At 46.7% G+C, this 19,844-nt stretch overlaps 1 protein-coding gene across 1 annotated transcript in view; it reads right to left on the minus strand.

Moving 5' to 3' along the window:
- Nucleotides 1–1,604: 1,604 nt before the first annotated feature.
- The window catches only part of LOC6617285 (protein dachsous), a 64,938-nt gene continuing 46,698 nt past the window's right edge, over nt 1,605–19,844 (minus strand). The window contains exons 3-12 of the mRNA XM_032716908.1: nt 18,204–18,876; nt 16,749–17,341; nt 15,710–16,163; nt 14,238–14,740; nt 11,408–11,767; nt 10,531–11,299; nt 10,019–10,426; nt 9,528–9,900; nt 6,009–7,288; nt 1,605–5,877 (exon numbers count right to left, since the gene is read on the minus strand). Of these exons, the coding sequence (XP_032572799.1) occupies nt 2,522–5,877; nt 6,009–7,288; nt 9,528–9,900; nt 10,019–10,426; nt 10,531–11,299; nt 11,408–11,767; nt 14,238–14,740; nt 15,710–16,163; nt 16,749–17,341; nt 18,204–18,876 (8,769 nt within the window). The 3' untranslated portion in view covers nt 1,605–2,521. The remainder of the gene's footprint in view (nt 5,878–6,008; nt 7,289–9,527; nt 9,901–10,018; nt 10,427–10,530; nt 11,300–11,407; nt 11,768–14,237; nt 14,741–15,709; nt 16,164–16,748; nt 17,342–18,203; nt 18,877–19,844) is intronic.

Genomic DNA, 19,844 nt, shown 5'->3' on the forward strand with positions numbered 1-19,844 from the left:
AAATCTACAGCTGAATTGAGCCTTAACACGCATTCCGCAAATCACTTATTTCGCAATCAGAAGAGAATCCAGCAGTACTCGCACAGCTAGCACCACTTGCAGCACCACCCGGTGCTGGTCTCTGAATTGGGCAGGGCCGGGGTCCTTGGTGGCGTAGCTGTCGAAGTTCCGATTTGACAGGCCAAGTGAAAAATGCCCAGCCCTAGAACAATGCCAAGGTACGATCTACGTGCACATACTTGGCGAGCCACTTAAAAGGCTTTAAAAATAAACCAAGGCAGAGCAGCGGCTCAAGTCAGTTCACACGGGAAAAAATAATTCGACAAATTGTATACTTGTATATTGCATTAAAATAAGACATACATTCTGTGCTTTTTTTATTTTTTTATCACGATTAGTATATAATATATTGATATGCACATTTTTGTACAGTGCACTTAAGTCATGGGCTAAGCCCTAGCTTTTTTTCCTTTTCCGGATAGAGCCCGTAACAAAATAAAGCTTTTCACTTTCCATCCTTGTTGTTGTTGTTGTCTGGTGTGTACACACCCCAAAAATGCGTAGCCTAAATGAATACCTAGGCAGCTTCAACAACCCATAATCATAATCATCATCATCATCGTTGCTGGTTGTTCCTTAGCCTCGATTCTTGGTATATCCATACCGATCCAGGTGGCTTCGTCGTTATTTGTATTCGCTGTACTGTGAATTGACTGCTACTAATAATAACCACGAGCATTTAAATGCCCTCCTTTCGACTGAGGATAGTACAAAACTTGTGCTCCTGCCAAATGAGTCCAAAAAAGGAGGGAAAGCTATTCGAGGATCGAACCTGTAAATACCCAATATATACCTAAGTTTATATGTTATCATTTTTTGTTTATATATTTATTTAAAAGACACAACAACTCATACCACCCGATGTCCAAGAAGGTATGAACAGAAAACAAATTTCAGCAGTTCCAGCGCAGTATTGTTGATCTGCTGCAAGTGATACGACCGCGAGTCGAAGTCTGGCAAATGGAAATAACTCAACTGGACCCCAGAATCAAGTCCCAAGCTGCATGCATCTTGGGCTGGCACTTGGGACTGGGGCAAATAATGATAATGACGACAGGACAGGCAAGGGCGATGGCACGGGTAGGTGGAGTGAAGGTCCAAGGTGGAGGTGTGGTGCTGGCCAGAAATCAGCCACAAATAAATGAGTTCATGCAGCGTCTTTGAAATGAAGACAAAGTGGATGTCGGTTCTCGGTTGTTGTGGCTTGAGGACGCAGATTTCTCAGACGAAGATGGGGGATGTCTGTGGGGTGTCTGGATGAACCGAGAGGCAGCATCCCATCGAAACCAGAAGTCCAGATCTCCACTTCGTGTGTGAGCGTACAGATCAATGGTTTTGCCAACATTTGCACAGAACTCCTAAGGATTGGCTAAAATATTAGTGGGTACTAAAAATATCACATTCATATTGAAAAAGCAAATTCATATGCATCTGGCATTGATAAACAATTTCCCTTTGATCCTTTTCCCAAGAAACTCCCATACTATCCAAGTGAGGTCTTCCCTTCCCTTGCTACCGAAAATAAATTATTCACAAATTCAATGTAAATTTGTATTATTTAAATATTTATTCTCTTGCTTTCGTTTAGCTAATACAAACTATTGGCTTAGCAGATAGTGGATCCTTAGACTGTTTAACATTTTTACAGTTTTTGCTAGAACGTAAAGAATTACACAAGTAGCATCACACACAAGTGAACATACACTATGATCCATAGCTATACATGTACATATATAATAACTAGTAACTAGGCTTTACTTAAAAAAATACTTAGATACATTTCGTTTTCATTCTTTGCTCCGTTATTTCATTTCAGTTTTATACAAGGGTTTCTTTTCTTTTCCCCCATTGGTTACTAAAAACAACTTTTTACAATGTTTCCCATCTCACCGTCATATGAATTGGATATGTGAGATGCAGCCGGATCTGATCCTCTTTAAACAAGGATGGCCTGCTGCCTAAGTGCACTTGGTTTGCTCCGATATAACTAGTTTAGTCCTACGCCACAGCTACAGTTATAGATTCTTATGAGCTACGGATACAGATTCGAGTGTATTCGGTTCGAGTTCGGTTGTTATTCTAGGCTCTAAATGCTTACAACGTATGGCTGTTCCGGCTCCTGCTGCTCCTCGCTTTTCAGAGAGTCTTTGTTGGCTTTGTTGTCGTTACTGCGATTGCATTGCATCCTTGCCCCACAGGAACAGGGTTAGGTTGGTTAGTTGGATTTTTTAGGGCGAATTAAAAGTGATTAGTTTTGTAATGTGCGCCCCAAAGGACGCAATACGATAATGGGCTTTCCGGTGGGGCACATAAGCTATGCAATCGTTACTTAGATGGTAATATATGTTATATATACAGCAATTTAAATAAGTGTGAGTGTTTCGATGTGTGCTTCTGTGTTTGTATGGGTGAGTGGGGTGAATCAATTAATACTATATGGATATACAGCTCCAGTGCTCGATTACATCCGTGTCCCCACATTTCCCCTCTGACTTGGCTGAGGGGCATGACCGTGGCGAGGCAACGAGACATGGGGCAGGTGCGTGGGTGGTCCCGCTCCCAGGGGCGAAATGGATGGCGACCTTGTTGCCAACGGCGATAGAGAGGGCGAGAACGAAGGTGACATTGCTGATGATGTGCTGAAACTGCCACTCGCCTCATGACCAATGGGCGATCTGGGCAAATGGGCGGGGGCCAGGCTCAAATGGGGTGGCAAGCGCATAGGCAGGTTGATGGCCCTTGGTGCCACATTTGTTAACAAGGGGGGTGGTATGTGAGTGGGTGGTGCTGAGGGTGGTGGTTTAAGCACCACACTTCCTGCTCCTGCTGAGGAGTGTGAGGAAGAGTGCTTGCTCTTGGCGGACGAGGAAGCCCCACTCCCACTGTGCTCCGATAAGGTGTCATCTTTCAGTCTCGCTATTTCGGAAAACACATGCGCAAGTGGCTGATATTGCGGTCCCCAATCCAATAGGTAATCCCAGTTGTAGCTGCCAGTCAATTCCTCCTCACTGTGAACTATGGAGCTCAGGGAACCACCCACATTACTGCCGCCAACCACAACCGGCACTGGAACAGGAACTTCTCCATAACTGCTCATCACCCCATGGCCATGGGTGATAGCCGTTCCGATGGTTCCGATGGAGCCCGCAGTAGTTCCAGCGTCGTCTGCACTGCTTCCTATTTCTGAACCAGCTCCTGTCACGTCATTAAGCTTGGCATAGATGAGATTCGTAATATCCGACCGTGCTGTGGCATCATCATCGTGATACAAGTGCATTGGGTGACTTGAACCAGCCATACTGGAAGCTCCTCCCCCTGCGCCACTAGGATCGTGATCTACTATTCCCAGACGAGCCAAGTATTCCTGGGTGTTTTGCACAGATATATCAGAAATTCGGCCATCATCGCTGCCTGCCCCAGCTCCACCATTGCGGTGATGCAGTGGTCCCTCGTTGATCATACGAATCTCCTCATCCTCCCCATCGTCCTCAGCAGAGCCTCGGCCACTGGATCCGGACTGTTCGGAGCCCGACAACTCGGAGGTTGTAGCTGCTCCGGAGCTGCCAGCATGAGCTCCAAACGGAGGAATCTCGTCGTACTTCGGGGGAGCGAATTGACCAGATGCCGCTCCTGCAGCACCGCCCGATATGCTTCCTCTTATAGGGATCGTGTCGAAAGCACTGGGGTCCACATAGCTGTTGGTATTGCCCACACCACCATTGTCCGTGGCAAGATGAGGCTTGACCGCATTCCGCGGTTTCCGGCTTCTCATATGGATGAACAGAAAGATTCCGGCGACAGCGCAGAGGACTAGAAGAAAAGCTACCAGGAGACCAATTGCCCAATCGCCAATGGAACCACCTGACGAACCACCTGCACTGGCCAGGTTTGTGCCTGGATGTGCCAAAGGGTCCAAGGCAATCTCGACAACAGCCATACTGGATAAGGAGTTATGACGCCCCGAAGAAGCTGAGATAACTAGACTGATATCTCGACCATCCATGTACAGATTTCCGTCTCCGTCGCCATCGAGCTTGAGTTTCCTCTTGATTAGGACAGCCCCGCTGCTACGGTTTACCTTGAAATGCGAGTGTGGGGCACTTAGTTGATAGACCACTCGTCCGTCCGGGCCACTGTCACTATCAGTGGCAGTCACTTGACCCACCACGTAGCCTTGGGGCAGGGCCACGGCAGCGGGCAGCACAAATCTATAGGTGCGCTCTGTGAACTGCGGGGTGAACTCATCCCTCGACTCAATCTCCACGCGCACAGCCACACTGGCCTTCTTACCGCCCATATCGGAGGCTAGCAGCTCCATGTCATAGCGCTGTCTTTGCTCATAGTCGAATACGAAGGCGGATGTAACCAGACCACTTTCTGAATCCACTCGGAACATTTTCCAAGAGCTCTCGTCGCTGGGAACAGGACCTATGCTGTAGTTTAATTGCCCAAAAGGTCCCTTATCCAAATCACTGGCATGAGCACGGAATACGGAGCTGCCAACCGGCTCGTTTTCAGCCAGGAAGTGAACATATTCAGATAGCGGGAACTTGGGTTCGTTGTCGTTCTCGTCGTGGAGTTCCAATCGAAAGGGTTGCAAGCTGCAAAGTGGTCTTTGATGATGACTATCGCAGGCTCGGATTATAAGCTCGTAACTCTTGGCCCCCGAATCGTAATCCAAGCGATTGTTCACAAAGAGAACGCCGGTGACCAGATCTATCGTAAACATGTGCTCATCATTGCCAGAGGTTATGTCGTATACCACTTCTGAGCTTGGGGTGTTCTCCTGATCGGCATCAATGGCCTGCAACTGCGCTATGGAGTATCGCAGGGGAGCAAGTTCGCTGATCTCAGCCTCATATTTAGCGCTTCGATCGAAAATTGGGAAGTTATCGTTGGCATCCAGGATTGTTATGATTACTGAGATTCCAGACGAGGAATTTAAGCTTGATATAAGTGGAGGTCCATGTGGTTGGCTTAAAACCAATCGCAGTTTGTAGAGATCATTGCGTTCTCTATCCAAGGGCTTGACCAAAACAATTGCTTTGGATTGGAGCAACTCAAAAGCGGATTCTTCATTTCCAGCAACAATAGCTAAGGACTGATCCAAAGCATCCTGTCCCAGCTGAAGAACAACCGATCCCAAAGGAGCTGACTCGCTTATCTGAGCCCTATATTGGTTCTGTAGGAATTGCGAACGTCCGGAACCGTTGTCACTTGCCTGTACTCTCAAAAGTGTTGAGCTTTTCAAAACTGGTTTTCCTGCGTCCTTGGCTATAATTCTTACAAAATAATCCCCGCTAGGGGATACGGCCGGCTGTAATCTGGACATATTAACAGACACAACACCATTTGATGGGTGCACACCGAAACCCTCCTGGGCAGGTTCAATGATATAAATAACCTTTGAGTTATTGCCCTCCGAGTCTGCATCAGTGGCGTTGACAGTTAGGAGATCGAAGTCCACGGAAAGACTCTCACTGATCTCGGATATAGCCGGCAAAATGGCAAAGTAAGCCGGAGGCTGTTGGGCCAGGAATACGGGTGCATTGTCGTTTTCATCGTTCACTCGCACAGTGAGAACTGTGCGAGCTTCATGGGCTGCATCCGAAGCAATCACGTCGAGTTCATACTCCTGCTGGAGCTCATAGTCCAGGCGACGTTTTAGAACCAGCTTCCCGCTATATCGATCCAAGGCAAAGATGGACATGTTTTCTATATCCACGGTGGACTCTGCGCCAAGGCGGTAGGTCAGGGCGGGGTAAGTGTCCACATCGTTGGCTGAAATAGAGGTTATTACGGCTCCAAGTTCAGTAGCTGAAAAAGATGGGAAATAGAATAATTGAAAAGAAAATTTATTACGAGTACATTATATTATTAAATTATTATTATTCTTAACTCTTGAATATTTTGAAATATTGTATATTTATTTACGAAGCATGTCTTACCTTCACTGACAGTGACGAGATTGTTTGGCGGAAAAGTGGGCTGGTTGTCATTCACATCGACGATCTGCACCCTTATTGTGGCCGTGCCAGTCATTTGGGGCACTCCCTCATCGGTTGCAATTATCTTGAGCTTATATATATCGCGTATCTCCCGATCCAGCACTATGTTGGTCCTCACTATGCCACTGAAGGCGGGTTCAATAACAAATGCATTGTCGTGGTTGCCATCAACGATGTGATATCGCAGCCGGGCGTTGGAGCCCGCATCCGAATCGAATGCATGAACTTGTGCCACAAAGGTTCCCTTGTTGTTTCCTTCTGAAACCGTTGCCACAAATTGCTTCTGCGAAAACTTTGGGCTATTGTCGTTCTCGTCTTCGAGCTCAATCACTAGTTCCGCATAGCTGGCCAGGAATGGAGCATCTGCGGTGCGAGCAACTAAGACCACACGTATTTCATTGGGTTGGCTGTTGGTCAGGGCGAAAGATGAGGAAGTCAAGGCCCTTTGTGATCGGGTGCTATTATTTGTATCATCCTCTGATGATTCATCCAATTCCTCCTCATAATGCAGAGCTCTGGCACGATTAAAGGCTGACATTGAGGGTGTGGAGAAGCGGTCGTAATCAAGTAAATGGGGCTTATTCACCCTTATTTCACCTGAGAGTGAGTCTAAGGACAAAATGCCATCTTCATTACCAGCCCCAAACGAGAATTGCACCTTTTGCCGGCGGCCATCACTGCGCAGTGCAACCACTTGAAGAAGTCTTGTACCCGAAGGAGAATTCTCCTTGAGCATAACTCGATAGGTTTCATTTTGGAATCTAAGAACTGGAGTTCCTTGCGGAGCTTCACCTATTAGAAGTTCAATGAGGCCCAGGCTGGATTGAGGCGGAGTTCCCTTATCCCTGGCAACGACCTCCAGGTGCAAAAGCTTCCCAGATTCACTGGCCAAACTCTGAGAGGCACTCAAGGCACCCGTGCTTGGATTTATTCTAAACTTGGCACTTACTGCTGAATTTTCAGCATTGAGAGAATACACAATCTCGGCATTCGCACCCAAATCTGCATCTAGGGCTTGAACCTTCAGCAAAGTCTGGCCAGGTTGGATGAGAGCTGGGACCTGCCCTATATAGGGATATCGCTCGAAAACGGGTCTGTTGTCATTAATATCCAGCACGTTGATCTGCACCGGAACCGTAGCTGATCTCACTTCATAACGTCCTCCGTCCGTGGCCAATACCATGAAGTTGTAGCTCGCCTGCAGCTCGCGATCCAGTTTTCTGCAAGAAAAACAGAGATAGGCAAAGGGGAAACGATTCAATTAATGGCCCAAACACGATCACTCGGCGATGGGCGCCGCTTGCGACACTAATTAGGTATCTCTGGGACCCCCTGCTCTCTCTTACATACAATATATAATCGAAATCCCACCGACAATTAGCCACACGAAATGATTCGCAATGGATCCAGGCAGCAAGAAAGATCTGACGAGGTGGAGACACTGAGAGAAACGCATTCAGTTGAACCGAAAACGTATCTATTGGACGTTTCGTTCCCAAAGAGATTCAACACGAATGCTATTTTCCTCCAGTGCATATAGTTGTAGGATTGTCTGGTAATTAAGTCATTTGTTTGTGGTCTTCCCACTGGAGCTGCACACTCGCATTAGCATTCCCTCGGCTTGAGTTGACTTGATATGCGGCCTCAGTTGACTCGTCTTCTTGGCCAGAAAACTAATCCCGGCAGTCGGGACGCCCTGCCTATCGCTATCACGCGGCTCTCGTGCTCGGCTCCCCTGGAACATGTTTGCTGCCACAAATAATAAACCTAAATGATTGCAATCCTTCGCAGTTGAATTAAAGTCGCTCCACTCGGAGGGCAGTCGCCGCCGTTCCATGCCATTCCGCGCTTGCATGTTGGCCAATAAAACGAATTTAGTGAATTACAAGCTCATCCCGGACAGAGGGCCATTTTATGAATTGAATCAGTCAAACTGAAGTGAAGGAACAGCGAGTTGGCTTGTTCAGAGCCCAGATCTCCTCGGTTCTATCGTCCACCCCCCCTTGTTTTAGGATGAATGTGAAACAACAGCAGAAATGCTTTCAAGGGTCAGTCATCAGTCGAGACTGTTTTTGTTACTGTTGTTGATCAACGGGCGTGGACTTGGGGCTTGTGATTGTGAAAGAAGGGATCGGGGTAGGGTTGGGAGTTGAGGGATTGGGCTAAGACTTGGTATTCACTGAGGGAAATTTGGTTGAATAAGACTTAGGATGATGATTATAAAGCTAACTTTGAAGCATTTTAAAAAATGTTTTCGAATTACTTTACACTATAAAGTACCTCCTGTTTTTACTAATAATTTTTCTCAGTGCAGCGGTTAGCCCTAAGCTCTTGACTATGCTCGCTTGTCCATCGCCAGTCAGTCAGACGGGCAGAAAAAAATAAAATTAAACCTAGCAACATCGGACTAAACAAGCGGCAGGCGCATTTTTGTTTCCCTTTAGACTGCCAAGGCAAGGTTAAGTCCAGATCCGAGTTCCAATCCAGGTACCAAGTGCCGAGCTCCGAGCTCCAATACCGATTGCCAGTCCAACTGCAAGTCCAAGACTAACAACAACGTCACGAATTGTCTCTCCGTCGGTCTGATTGTCTGCTCTACAATTCTGCTCTGTGCGCTATTGCCTCGCCATGTGGAGCTTCTTGATCTTTATTCTTGACTCTGGTCTTTTTGTGTTTTTTTTTGTGCTTTTCGGCGGTGGCGGGTATTTCGTTTTTATTGTTTGCCGACAATCAGTGAAAGATAAAAATTGGTACATGACAGCGGATCGCGTTTGTATAAATGGAAACACTGACGCTACTGTCATTTCAAGTGCCCCCTGCTCGGGCACTCCCCTTCCCCTTTATATACCACCCTGTTCTCCGTCATCCGATCCCCGATCTTTCTTTCTCGGCCGGAACTGAGCAAGAGCTATGTCAGACGGAACAAGCAATTGTTGTCATCATTGATTGTCAATAAGCATAAATTTTGCACCGGAGGGGGCCCTGGAATGCCACAAAGAAGTGCAGAGAAAAAAACCCACACGATGAAATAATTTAAAGGTTTAGATATATTGTACTTTCATGATAGACAAGATATTTCTCCATGTGCACAGGCTATAATCAAGAAACACACTTTGGAGGACAGGGGCTCATTGAGGATTCACGTTGGACTCCAATTCGAGTTGTATCCCCACCTTAAGCTATTTATAGGATTGTCTGTGGGAGGAGATGGCGCAAAAGTGCCCAAAAGCAGGAGGGGCAGTGATGACAGGAGACGCATTCGCAACATTGTCGCTGGTTGCGTGGGCTGCTGATACACCTCGGATACATCGATTTCCCTGCCGCATTAGCTGAGGAAATTATGGCAATGGGTTTTTGTCGCGCGTCCTTGCTTCAGATCGGTCTTTGCGATAAGATCAAGCCAAGCAATGACCCACAGATACCCAAGAGATCACCTAAGTACAATCAACTGAAACTTACCCCACGGTGGTGATTAATCCGCTCTGGCTGTCGATGGCAAACTGCCATTGCGTTTCATTGGCCAGCGAGTAAACGAGTCTGGCGTTGACGCCCAAATCCGCATCCACCGCACTGATCTGCACCACACTGGTGCTCAGTGGTGCGTCCTCCTGCACACTGCCAGTATATTTGCTCAGCTTGAACCTTGGGGCATTGTCGTTCTGATCCTCGACGAATATGGTGATGTTGCAGTGCCCTTGACGGCTTTTCGGTTGCCCCCGATCGGAGGCCTGGATCTGCAGGGTGTACCGAGAGTTCTGTTCTCTATCCAAGGGTCGGGCACTTAGATCTCCTGAACTGGAATCAATGCTGAACTTGTTGCCCAGATTGCCGCCTATATTGGAGGAGATTTAATAACACAATAGAACAATTACTTTAGTCTTTTAAAAATCAAAAACCTAACTTATTTGAAAAATATATAATATTCAGATGAAGTTTTTCCTTGATCTTACCCGTAATACTGTAAATAAGATCCGCATTCGGACCTTCATCCAGATCGCTGGCCACCACAGTGTGGATTACACCGGGTTCACTGTTCTCTGGGACTGATAGACCATAACATGACCCTGGTCGGAATTCCGGGGAGTTGTCGTTGACATCTCCTACCGTTATGTAAATTGTGGCCACATCGAAGTGCTGGCCGTTCGATGTATCTCCGATGCTGTCCGACGAGCGTTGCTTTCTCACCGCTGAAGAGGACATCGTCGACAGGCGGTTGGCATCCCGTACGTAGACAGGCAGGACATAACTTGCCTGGGACTCCCGGTCAAACTGTCCCCGGGTGGTAATGATGCCCCTCTGCCAGTCGACGTGGAACAGATCATTTGCCACGCCAGCCGGAATTTCATAGCTTAAATTAGCTGCAATAAGGAGTGTAGGAAGAGTAAGATATTAGTGGATCATATATTTAGCAATAACTCATCTTCTCTAAAAATTTTGATAATTAATGCATTGAATTCCTTACCATTTTCTGCACCGTGCAGTGATTTTGCAGTAACTTGCAGGACGAAACTTCCGCTAGGAACGTTCTCCAAAATTGTGGCTCGATAAACAGCCTGAAGAAATCGGGGTGGATTATTGTGGCTGCCTTGGACGACAAGGTGCAGACTTAGAGAGCTTTTCTTGGGCTCCGGTTGACCATGATCTTTGGCTGTGATAATTAGATTAAACCGTCCACCTTTTTCCACGTCCTCGGTGGCCGGTGGCAGGGACTTAACCAGCTCAATTACTCCTGTTTGGGAATTGATTCTAAAGCGGCCTTCCCCGTTGCCCCCCGTGATTTCGTAGGTAAGTCGTCCATTGTCCCCGGAATCCTCATCCACGGCTACAATGTGCGCCACAACCTCGCCAATTCTAGTTGCATCACTTATGAAAAGAGATGCCGTTTTGCCACCATTTGCATTGGGTGAAACAAACTGCGGGGCATTGTCGTTGGCATCTAGAACTTGCAGTCTCACGGTCACCGAAGTCTGCAGTCTTTCTGTTACATTCGAGGATTGATCCAGTGCCTGGACAATGAGAAGATACTCCTGCACAGCCTCGAAGTCCAAAGGAGCCTGCAGACTGAGTGCTCCCGTCAAGGAATCCATGCTAAAAATTGCCTGCTCTTGGCTTTCATTGAGTTGGGGGAAGTATCGGATCAATCGATACTGTAGGTCACCATTAGTTCCCGTGTCCGCATCCGTGGCCGTAAAGTTGTGTATTATTGTGCCAACTGGAGTGGCTTCGCTCACCTGAGTTAAAATTGAAAATTAAAATCGACGTTGACAGATTTAAGATTAATTTGCTGATGTGGTAAAAGTTGAATAAATTCGGTTCAATTAGTATCAAAAACAAGTTACCTGAAGGTCGATGGGATCCTGTGGCCATTCGGGGGCATTATCATTGACATCGGCCACCTCGATCTTAACCGTGATGGCGCTGCTCTGCGGATTATTAGTAGCAGTGGTATCTAAAGCCCTAATTTCCAACCTAAATTCGGATTGAACCTCTCTGTCCAAGAGACGAGCCACGACCAGGTTTCCCGAATGACGGTCGATGTCGAAGGCAGCCTCGATCAGGTCCTTGGTCAGGGGATTTAGAGTGTAGGTGACGCGCAGATCTTCGAAGGACTTCTCCACGCTATTTCTGACGACATCCGCCGGACGTTCGATGGGACTGATGGAACCGACCACATGGCCAAGGGCGGCATCCTCGCGTACCTGCACAAATACCAATTATAGATTACTTTCGTGGCTTATTAAGGGGAATATGGGAGGTGCGGTCGGTCGCAAAGCGGAGGAAGATGACTTCTTGGGTCGCTCTACTTGGACCTGGTTGTTGTTCGCCGCGTATCTTAATCTCAACAACAGTGTTGAAAATCCAATCTTAAAGCAATAATTCATACTTCAAGATTACGAAGGCAGCAAACATTTAAAAATTTCATTCCCCCACCAAAAGAGAAGAGGCACAGAACAGAGGAACCTGAATCTTGAAAGGAAGCCTGTCCAGACTCAGGTCTCCAGTCCCAAGTCGCCGACCAATGGCATTAAAAAGAAATTATGCATTCCGACCAAGTTGGCGGCCCCGAAAATCACTGCAGAAAAATGTTGTGAACCGTATGAGCAGCGGGATTTGGTAGTTGAGAGGAGGTGAAGAATCTTCGAAGACACAAGAGACTCCTCACAAGAATTTAATATGCAAAACCGCAAAAACCGTTCCATAAGGTCCTTTCAACGAAAAAATGGAACGAAACAAGAAAGGTTCTTTCTTGCAGTGGGTATCTTTTTTCATAAAATAAAAACATTGCAAATATTGTTTGGGTCGCCAAAATGGAGACACAAAAATGACAGTCACGAGATTTATGCCCCGCCAAGATTACGCAGTTGGCTGCCCAAATGGAAGGCGGTGAAGAGGGCGAAGGAAGACGGAAGACTGCACTGAAAAAATCTCGGAGGCTTTCGTTTGCTTGATTGCACTATGGTTTTTTAAACAAAAGAATTTTCAAATCACGCAAATGAAAAAAAGATATTTGTGTTTAGGAGATATACTAGAACTTTTCATAAGAGAATCCCGTTTTTCCATGTGTTCAAAGTTAACTACTGACTAAAGTATGCGATTTTTTCATTTTGGATTTGGCCAAATTATTCACAGAACCAAGCCACAAAATGGAGAATGATTTGTACTGCACTTTTATGGCAGGGTCCTAAATAAAAGGGGAAGGGGTTACGAAAAGCGCGGTTCATAAAAGAGAGTGGGATCTGCTGGTGGGGGTATTGCTTAATTACATCGGATTTATTGTGGCAATCCGTCGCTGAGTAATTGGCATCAGCGGACAACGTCGACTGCGACTTTACGGAAGAGTGCATCTCTGTTAGTTTAACGCCAACGCAAAAGAACAAAAGCCGAAACGAGAGTGCGGCACGGAATCAAAGCGAATTCAAAAGGCCAACCGAAATGCAACGAAATGTGTCAATTTTAATTGTGGCCGAAGCGGATTTAAGGGACGCACAAGGTCTCGACCTGGGATCCTCGGGTTTTGCTGTGGGCAAGCTCTTCCCCTGCTCCTTGACAGACTGAGTTTGCCCTGCGAGAGGCAATTAAATGCATGTCAAAGCGTCGCAGCCATCAGCCGTTGAGGCCGCGTCTCAGTCCGAATTCACAGATCTGAGGAAAGCCTGGGATCCGGGGAAGCCGGGGAACCCGCAGAACCGGGTACTTGGGAGTGGAGAGTATGCAAAACATGTGCGAATCGAACGTGATAAAAATGTTAAAGGGTTCCCAAGCGAAAGGAGAGGCCAAGAAGCGGAGCAGCATGCCAAAATCTAAGCAGGCGAGTTCCTTAAGGCACGAGGCGACTCCTCCTTCAACCGCCTCCGTTCGTCGGTCTCTGATCTCTCAACTGACGTCTCGAATCGCACTTAATAGGCCTAGCTAAGATCTCCCCCTTTTGTGGGAAGGGGCCTGAAAGGAGGAGGCGACTTGTCACAGAGCATAGTGACAATTACGCGTGCGCAATGAAAACGCCGACAATGAAAGACTTTGATGACGAGCACTGTGAAAAATAGGGCTGTAACTTGAAGAATTGTTTTCGTAAGATATGTGAATACTCTCAGCCAAGTTGTACATAGGCACTTCTAGCCCTAAAAGGCACCGGAAAACAGCTTAACTAAACAATAGTGTATTAATGCATTTGGTCCTTCGACCCGTAATGGCAATTACGAACCGGGTTTTTGGCTTGGTGTAAATTTGGCTCTCAGGGCTTTAAATGCAAATCGCGACACTTCCCACGTCTGTGGCACTCTGTGACATCTGCTTCCGAGCTCTTTAAAGGGGCGGCTGTGGGAGTGGGAAATGCACCAGGAGGTAGAGGTGACCAGGAAGGGATTCGGTCGGGCAGAGTCGTGTTCTCGGCTATTGTCACGTGAGGCCATAGCTGCGGCTACAAATCATCCGCTGCAACAAAGGCGGCGAGGCGAAGGCACTTGGCAAGAAGCAAGGAAACTGGAAAATGCGACAAACGCGCTGCTCACGATTGTAGGGAAAATGGTCGTGTAAAACTGGAAGCGTCAAATAGACAAACGTTTTCCAGGAAATGTACTGCTTGCTGCTCCTCCAACTTTGTTGCCCCTTCTCTTAACCATTCCATCCCATCCTATCCCGAAATGACCCTCGCATAAATCTCGCACTCACCCTGAAGACCAAGCTGGAACTGGTAAATGTTGGGCGGTTGTCGTTCAGATCCAAAACTTCAACCCGCAACATCCGTACTGTCTCCCTGGGCGGACTGCCGCCGTCGGAGGCGGCCACACCCAGGCGATAGATGCTCCTTTCCTCGTGATCCAAAACCACTCGAGTTCGGATCACTCCGCTAGTGGGATCGATGCTGAATAGTCCGTGCCCATCAGAGTCCCGGCCCTTGACAATTGAATACGTAATGGAGGCATTCTGCCCGTTATCCCGATCGACGGCTCGAACTCGCACCACTTCAGTTCCCGGTGGTTGCTCCTCTCTTACGCTCACCACATCCTCCTGCGGATCTGCGATCTCAGGTGCATTATCGTTGACATCGCTTACGTGGATGCGTACGGGAACGCGGGCACTTCTCACTGGGGTTCCCTGATCACGGGCCTCCACTACAAGGTCGTACAGCTCCCGGAGCTCTCGATCAAGAGGTTCTCGGGTGGAAATTTCTCCTAGAAATTGAAATTTATTGTTATTTTATTTCATTTATTTAAAAACTCATAAATAATTACGTTCTTTGCAGTCTGAAAATAATCTGATAGGTGTAAAATATGATTCTATCTCGGAATGTACGATTTCAGAATAGTAACAGGTTTTAGATTTTGGTTTTTGGCTCAACTATAATTGTCTTAAGAAATGTTGTATCGAGGACTCCTTTTGGCACATGCGAGCATTGTTGCCACCTAACTGGGTCGCATATGATTATTGCCTCCGAAAGAAATTCATGTCATGCGAGTGCAAGCGGAGCGGAACCTGTTTGCCAGGATTAGCTGCACGAGATTTCCATATTTAATTTAAATGAGACGAGACGGAGAGGTGTCCCATACGAAAGTATACAGTAACGCTCGCCTACAGCGGACACGCACATGGATGCGACGGATAGTGGCTGGATGTCAGGCCAATGATATTCCATTGACGGATGAGCTGACAGCGTTAAAACTGTTGTTGCCCGAACACTAATGGTCAGGCATCGGCATCGGGAACCACGTTTGAGACCCAGTCGAGATCTCGGATATCTCGGCGATCGCATTTTATCGCTTGGCAGGAGCAGGTTTGCCATGCGCTTGATCTATGGGCCAGCGGAGATATGCACAGGAAGAAATCTCATTGAAAATTATTTAAAGGCCTAATTAGATTTAGGTTGAATGCTGTTCGAATCAATTCGATAAGTAAAAAACGTAATCTTAAATGTTAGGTAAAATAATATCTTCTTATTTAACCAACCAGAGTCTAAACACTTTTCTTTGTGTGTAAGCAATGTGAGCTGCATCTCCAGCCTTTAGAGGTTTGAGAAGCTGTAATGAATGACCGTGGGTCATGGCTGGTGGCTTGACAGTTGCCACCGCCACCGGAGCGGCGTTGAGTGAGTTGTTCCCTGTTAGAGCAGGCTTAATTTATGGCCAAAAGGAAGCCCGACTCACCTGTGACGGGATGCACCTGGAAGCTGGAGTTGATCGGCAGCAGGCTGTATCTTATGGCGGCATTCTCACCCAGATCCAGATCACTGGCGGTCACCACTCCCACAACGGATCCTCTCCTGAGGTTCTCCTCTATCCTAAATTCGTATTTTGATTTCTGGAACTTGGGATCATTATCGTTGGCATCGAGAACTCGAACTATGACACGTGTTTTTGCGTGAGCAGCGGGAGTGCCATTGTCCGTGGCCAAAATCGTCAGTTGATAGCGATCCCTGGCCTCTCGATCCAGAGGAGCACGCAAATATATCCAACCGGAGTTTGGGAATATGCCAAAATGATGCGACACATCTGAGCTGCTAATGGAGTTCGTGACGTTGTCCACTCCGGCATCCACAATCCTATAGGTGATCCTGGCATTGTTGCCCGTGTCCAGATCGCTGGCATTAACTTGAATAATCTGCAATTGAAGAGCGGAAACCCAAACGTTAGAGCATGGAATACCAAAGGGGAATGCATCAATCACTTGGGACCGAGAGCAGGCAGAGGATCAGGCGGTGTGTCTGTGTATCTGGCAAACCTCTGGAGAACTCGTTTCCGATGCCAAAGATATGAAGTGATTTTATGATCAAAACTAGTTCAGGCCAGAGAACCGAAAAGAAAGAGCCAAAGAGTAGAATCAGCGGAGGGGCTGGCACTTGGGAGCTAAAGAGTCAACGTCTTGGCTCAAAAGCTTCAGTCGGTAGGAACTCCTCCTGGGTGTTGAGATATTTTCAGCGCGATATGACGTCCGCCTGACAAAAGCGTGACTTTTAGTGGCTGTTAATCAAATTTATGTAGCCCATTTAGTTTGCATTACACAGATTTATTTTTCAATAAAATACCTTCATCAAAAGGTAACGCAATGGAAGGGAATCTTTGGCAAGATAACTAGTATTTAAGCAACATTTGAGTTTAGTGGGATATTTTAAATTAATAGAATGTGAATAGCATTTAATTTTAAGTATAGAAAAAAGAGTTATTAAGAGAAGAAGATGTATATTACCTGAGCATTGATCGATCGCGATTCGGACACATTCACAGAATACTCTTCCTTTTCAAAAACTGGTGGGTTATCGTTGACATCCTGTACATCCACCAATATGGTTAAGTTCGTCGAAAGGCTCGGAACTCCACCATCAGTGGCGGTTACAATAAGGGTGTGGCGTTGGGAGCTCTCGTAATCTAGGTGTTGTGACAAAATTAAGTGGCCAGATCTCGCGTCGATGGCAAAGAGTCCTTTTCCCGAATCTTTGACCAGGCTATAAGTAACTTGACCACTGCTTCCCGAATCTTTATCGTGGGCATGTGCAGCATAGAGTGGAGCTCCCAGCTCTGCGCTTTCCGGTACGGAAATCCTAACCATACTGGCCTCGAACTCAGGTGCATTATCGTTGACATCCTCCACTTCGATATTGACCTGGGTGTGTCCATAAACCGGAGGTTCTCCCAAGGTGGCTTGGATGTTGAGCAGAACCTGGGACTTCGCTTCATGATCCAGGGGCTTTGCTATACGTATGTTTCCAGAGTTCGTTTCTATGCTGAAATAGCCATCGGGATCGCCCGAGTATATCGAATACCTAACCGGACTTCGATGGGCTGTAAAATAATAAATGAATAAAAGTTATTCCATAGAGTAAATACATGCTTCAAATTTAGGCGCTTTGGTAAACTTTCGTTTGTGCTATCGAATCCCAAGGAAAGAATTCGGGTTAACGTTCTTAATTTGCGAATAAAAAACGAGAAGTGCAATTACTTCTGCCTCACTTGAAGGAACTCCGAAATACGAAATTAGGAGCCGCTGCTCATTAAAAGCCATTCAAAGGCCTCGACAATGAGATTCAGGAACAATAGGATCGAGCAGGAGAAGGAGAAGGAGCTCTCGTCACCGATTGACACATGAGGCAGGTAGAAGTGGATGGGGATGGGGATGGGGCACCACCACATAACATGGGGCATGAAAGGAAGTGCACAGCGAAAGCAGCAAATTAAACCGCAAAATCATTTTGCATAGCCAGCGACGATCGTGGATCGTCTGGGATTCATTCCGACTGGGATTGGATTTTACGACTGGAGTCTGGAAGTGGAACTGAAAACAGGCCCTTGTATCGTTCTCTGAGTTCAGTGCGACTCGATGACGAGGACGTTGTTGATGGGTGCAGATTTCTGCCGAAATTTGCGATTGAAGTGCTTTGCTTTGGCTTTATTGTTATGTTTAAAAAAACCCAAAACTGGGAATGCATATGAGCGTGTGTGTGTGTTTGGTGCCCATGGATCTTTTTATTCGTTATGGTATATAAAACATCAGAATATGTTCTTTTACTAATCAGTCAGCTGTTAGTAGTCAGTCAGACCATTGGCAACTTAAACATTAATTCGGAAATATATTTAGGTTTCCAGATCAATGAACTAATTAATGCGCTGCAAAATGAAAATTTAATCTAAAGGATAGATTACTTACCGGCATCTCCACTCGCAGCTATCACAGAACCCACAACCGTGCCCCTCGGAATGTCCTCCTTCACGTAGTAATTGTATCTGGCCTTTTCGAAGATCGGAGGTCGCTGCATGGCGTCGATGATGCTCAAGAAGACCACGGCGTCGGCATTGCTCCTTAGATTACCGCCATCGGTCGCCGATATATTCAGCATGTGCATGGGTTGGGTACGAACGGATAGCATATCCGGACGGACCACGAAGATTTCCCCAGTGGATCGATCAATCCGGAAGATGCCCGCCTCGTTACCCGCCACAATCCTATATGAGACCTGGCCAAAGTTTCCGTAATCCGGATCTGTGGCCACCACAGCGACGATCGGAGTACTCGATGCTTGAGAGGGGGCTTTCGGGGACTCCCTGAGCGATACTTTGTATTCCCTGGGATAGAAAACCGGACGGTTATCGTTCACGTCGGTCAATTGCATTTTAATCATGGCAGTGGTGCTCAGACCCCCACGATCGGTGGCCAGTACGGGAAATTCATAGCTACTCCTCCGTTCGAAGTCAAGTTCGCCAGCTATGCAAATCTCGCCAGAAGCGGAGCGCACCTCGAATTCGGTGAGGTGCTTGAAGCCCTCGCCGATGGTGTAGTTCACCATGGCATTTACTCCGCAATCTGGATCACTTGCAGAAACCTAAAAAGCAGGGAAAATAAAACGAGTTAGTATCGAAAAATATAAAAATTTTAAATAAATTTGCAATGCCCATGAATATTGAGGGCATGGTTCTCAGTTATATTTTGCATATACGTACAGCTACAAATGAAGTTGTCAAAATTTTAATTTGATTTACAGTCGGTGGCTGCCGTGGGCCTTTGGGGCTGCCGTTCCGGAGCTTATCTCCGGACCCTGTTCAGGGCTTAATTTGGCAATTTGTTATGCCCGATCCCGAGTGGAGGCTTCCGCCCCCGAGCCCTCGTATCAGGCGAGTGTCAACTTAAGTTTGGGCCAAAAAACCGGGGTGAATCACTGGCAGAAAGGTTGCAGATTGCTGGGAAATGGGAGCAATGACTCCACTTAATGGTAGCCAATTAGTTGGCATTTTGCGTAATCGACATTTGCATTCTGATGGCTGTCTGCGAACAAGGGAAAAGGAACCGGGAGTGGAGATAGAGTTGGAGTGACTGAGAGCTGCCTTATAAATAGCCAACTAGCGGGGGCAGACATCGATCGGATTTTGACGCCAACGAACAAGCCAAGAAACCAGCAATTAAAACTGTCATTATTTCAACTTGAATTGGAGGCAGGGAAAGCGTTTCGCTTCCCTCCATTGAAGATAAGTTGCAAATCAAACAAATAAAGGAAGCCTGTGACGTCGAAGTACAGAGTAAACAAGCCAAGTCATTAAGATTTGCCTAATTTAAACCAACAAAGTTCAGTTAAAATTTTAAAATTGAAAAAATTTATATAAAATTTTAAATTACGCAGAAACATGGCCAGACCAAGAAGACACAGCGAGTCCTCCATTTTTTTCTGTGTATTTCAGCCCTTCCCCAGGCGAACGAAGTTTGCAGTCCAGACTGATATGCATTTAAAGCTAAACGTGTCCGGGATCCCAGCACCCCGGACTGCTCTCGTTGAATTTCAGCGCTAATTACACTTTT

This window comes from Drosophila sechellia, chromosome 2L, assembly GCF_004382195.2.
Source record: "Drosophila sechellia strain sech25 chromosome 2L, ASM438219v1, whole genome shotgun sequence".
NCBI classification, from domain to species: domain Eukaryota; kingdom Metazoa; phylum Arthropoda; class Insecta; order Diptera; family Drosophilidae; genus Drosophila; species Drosophila sechellia.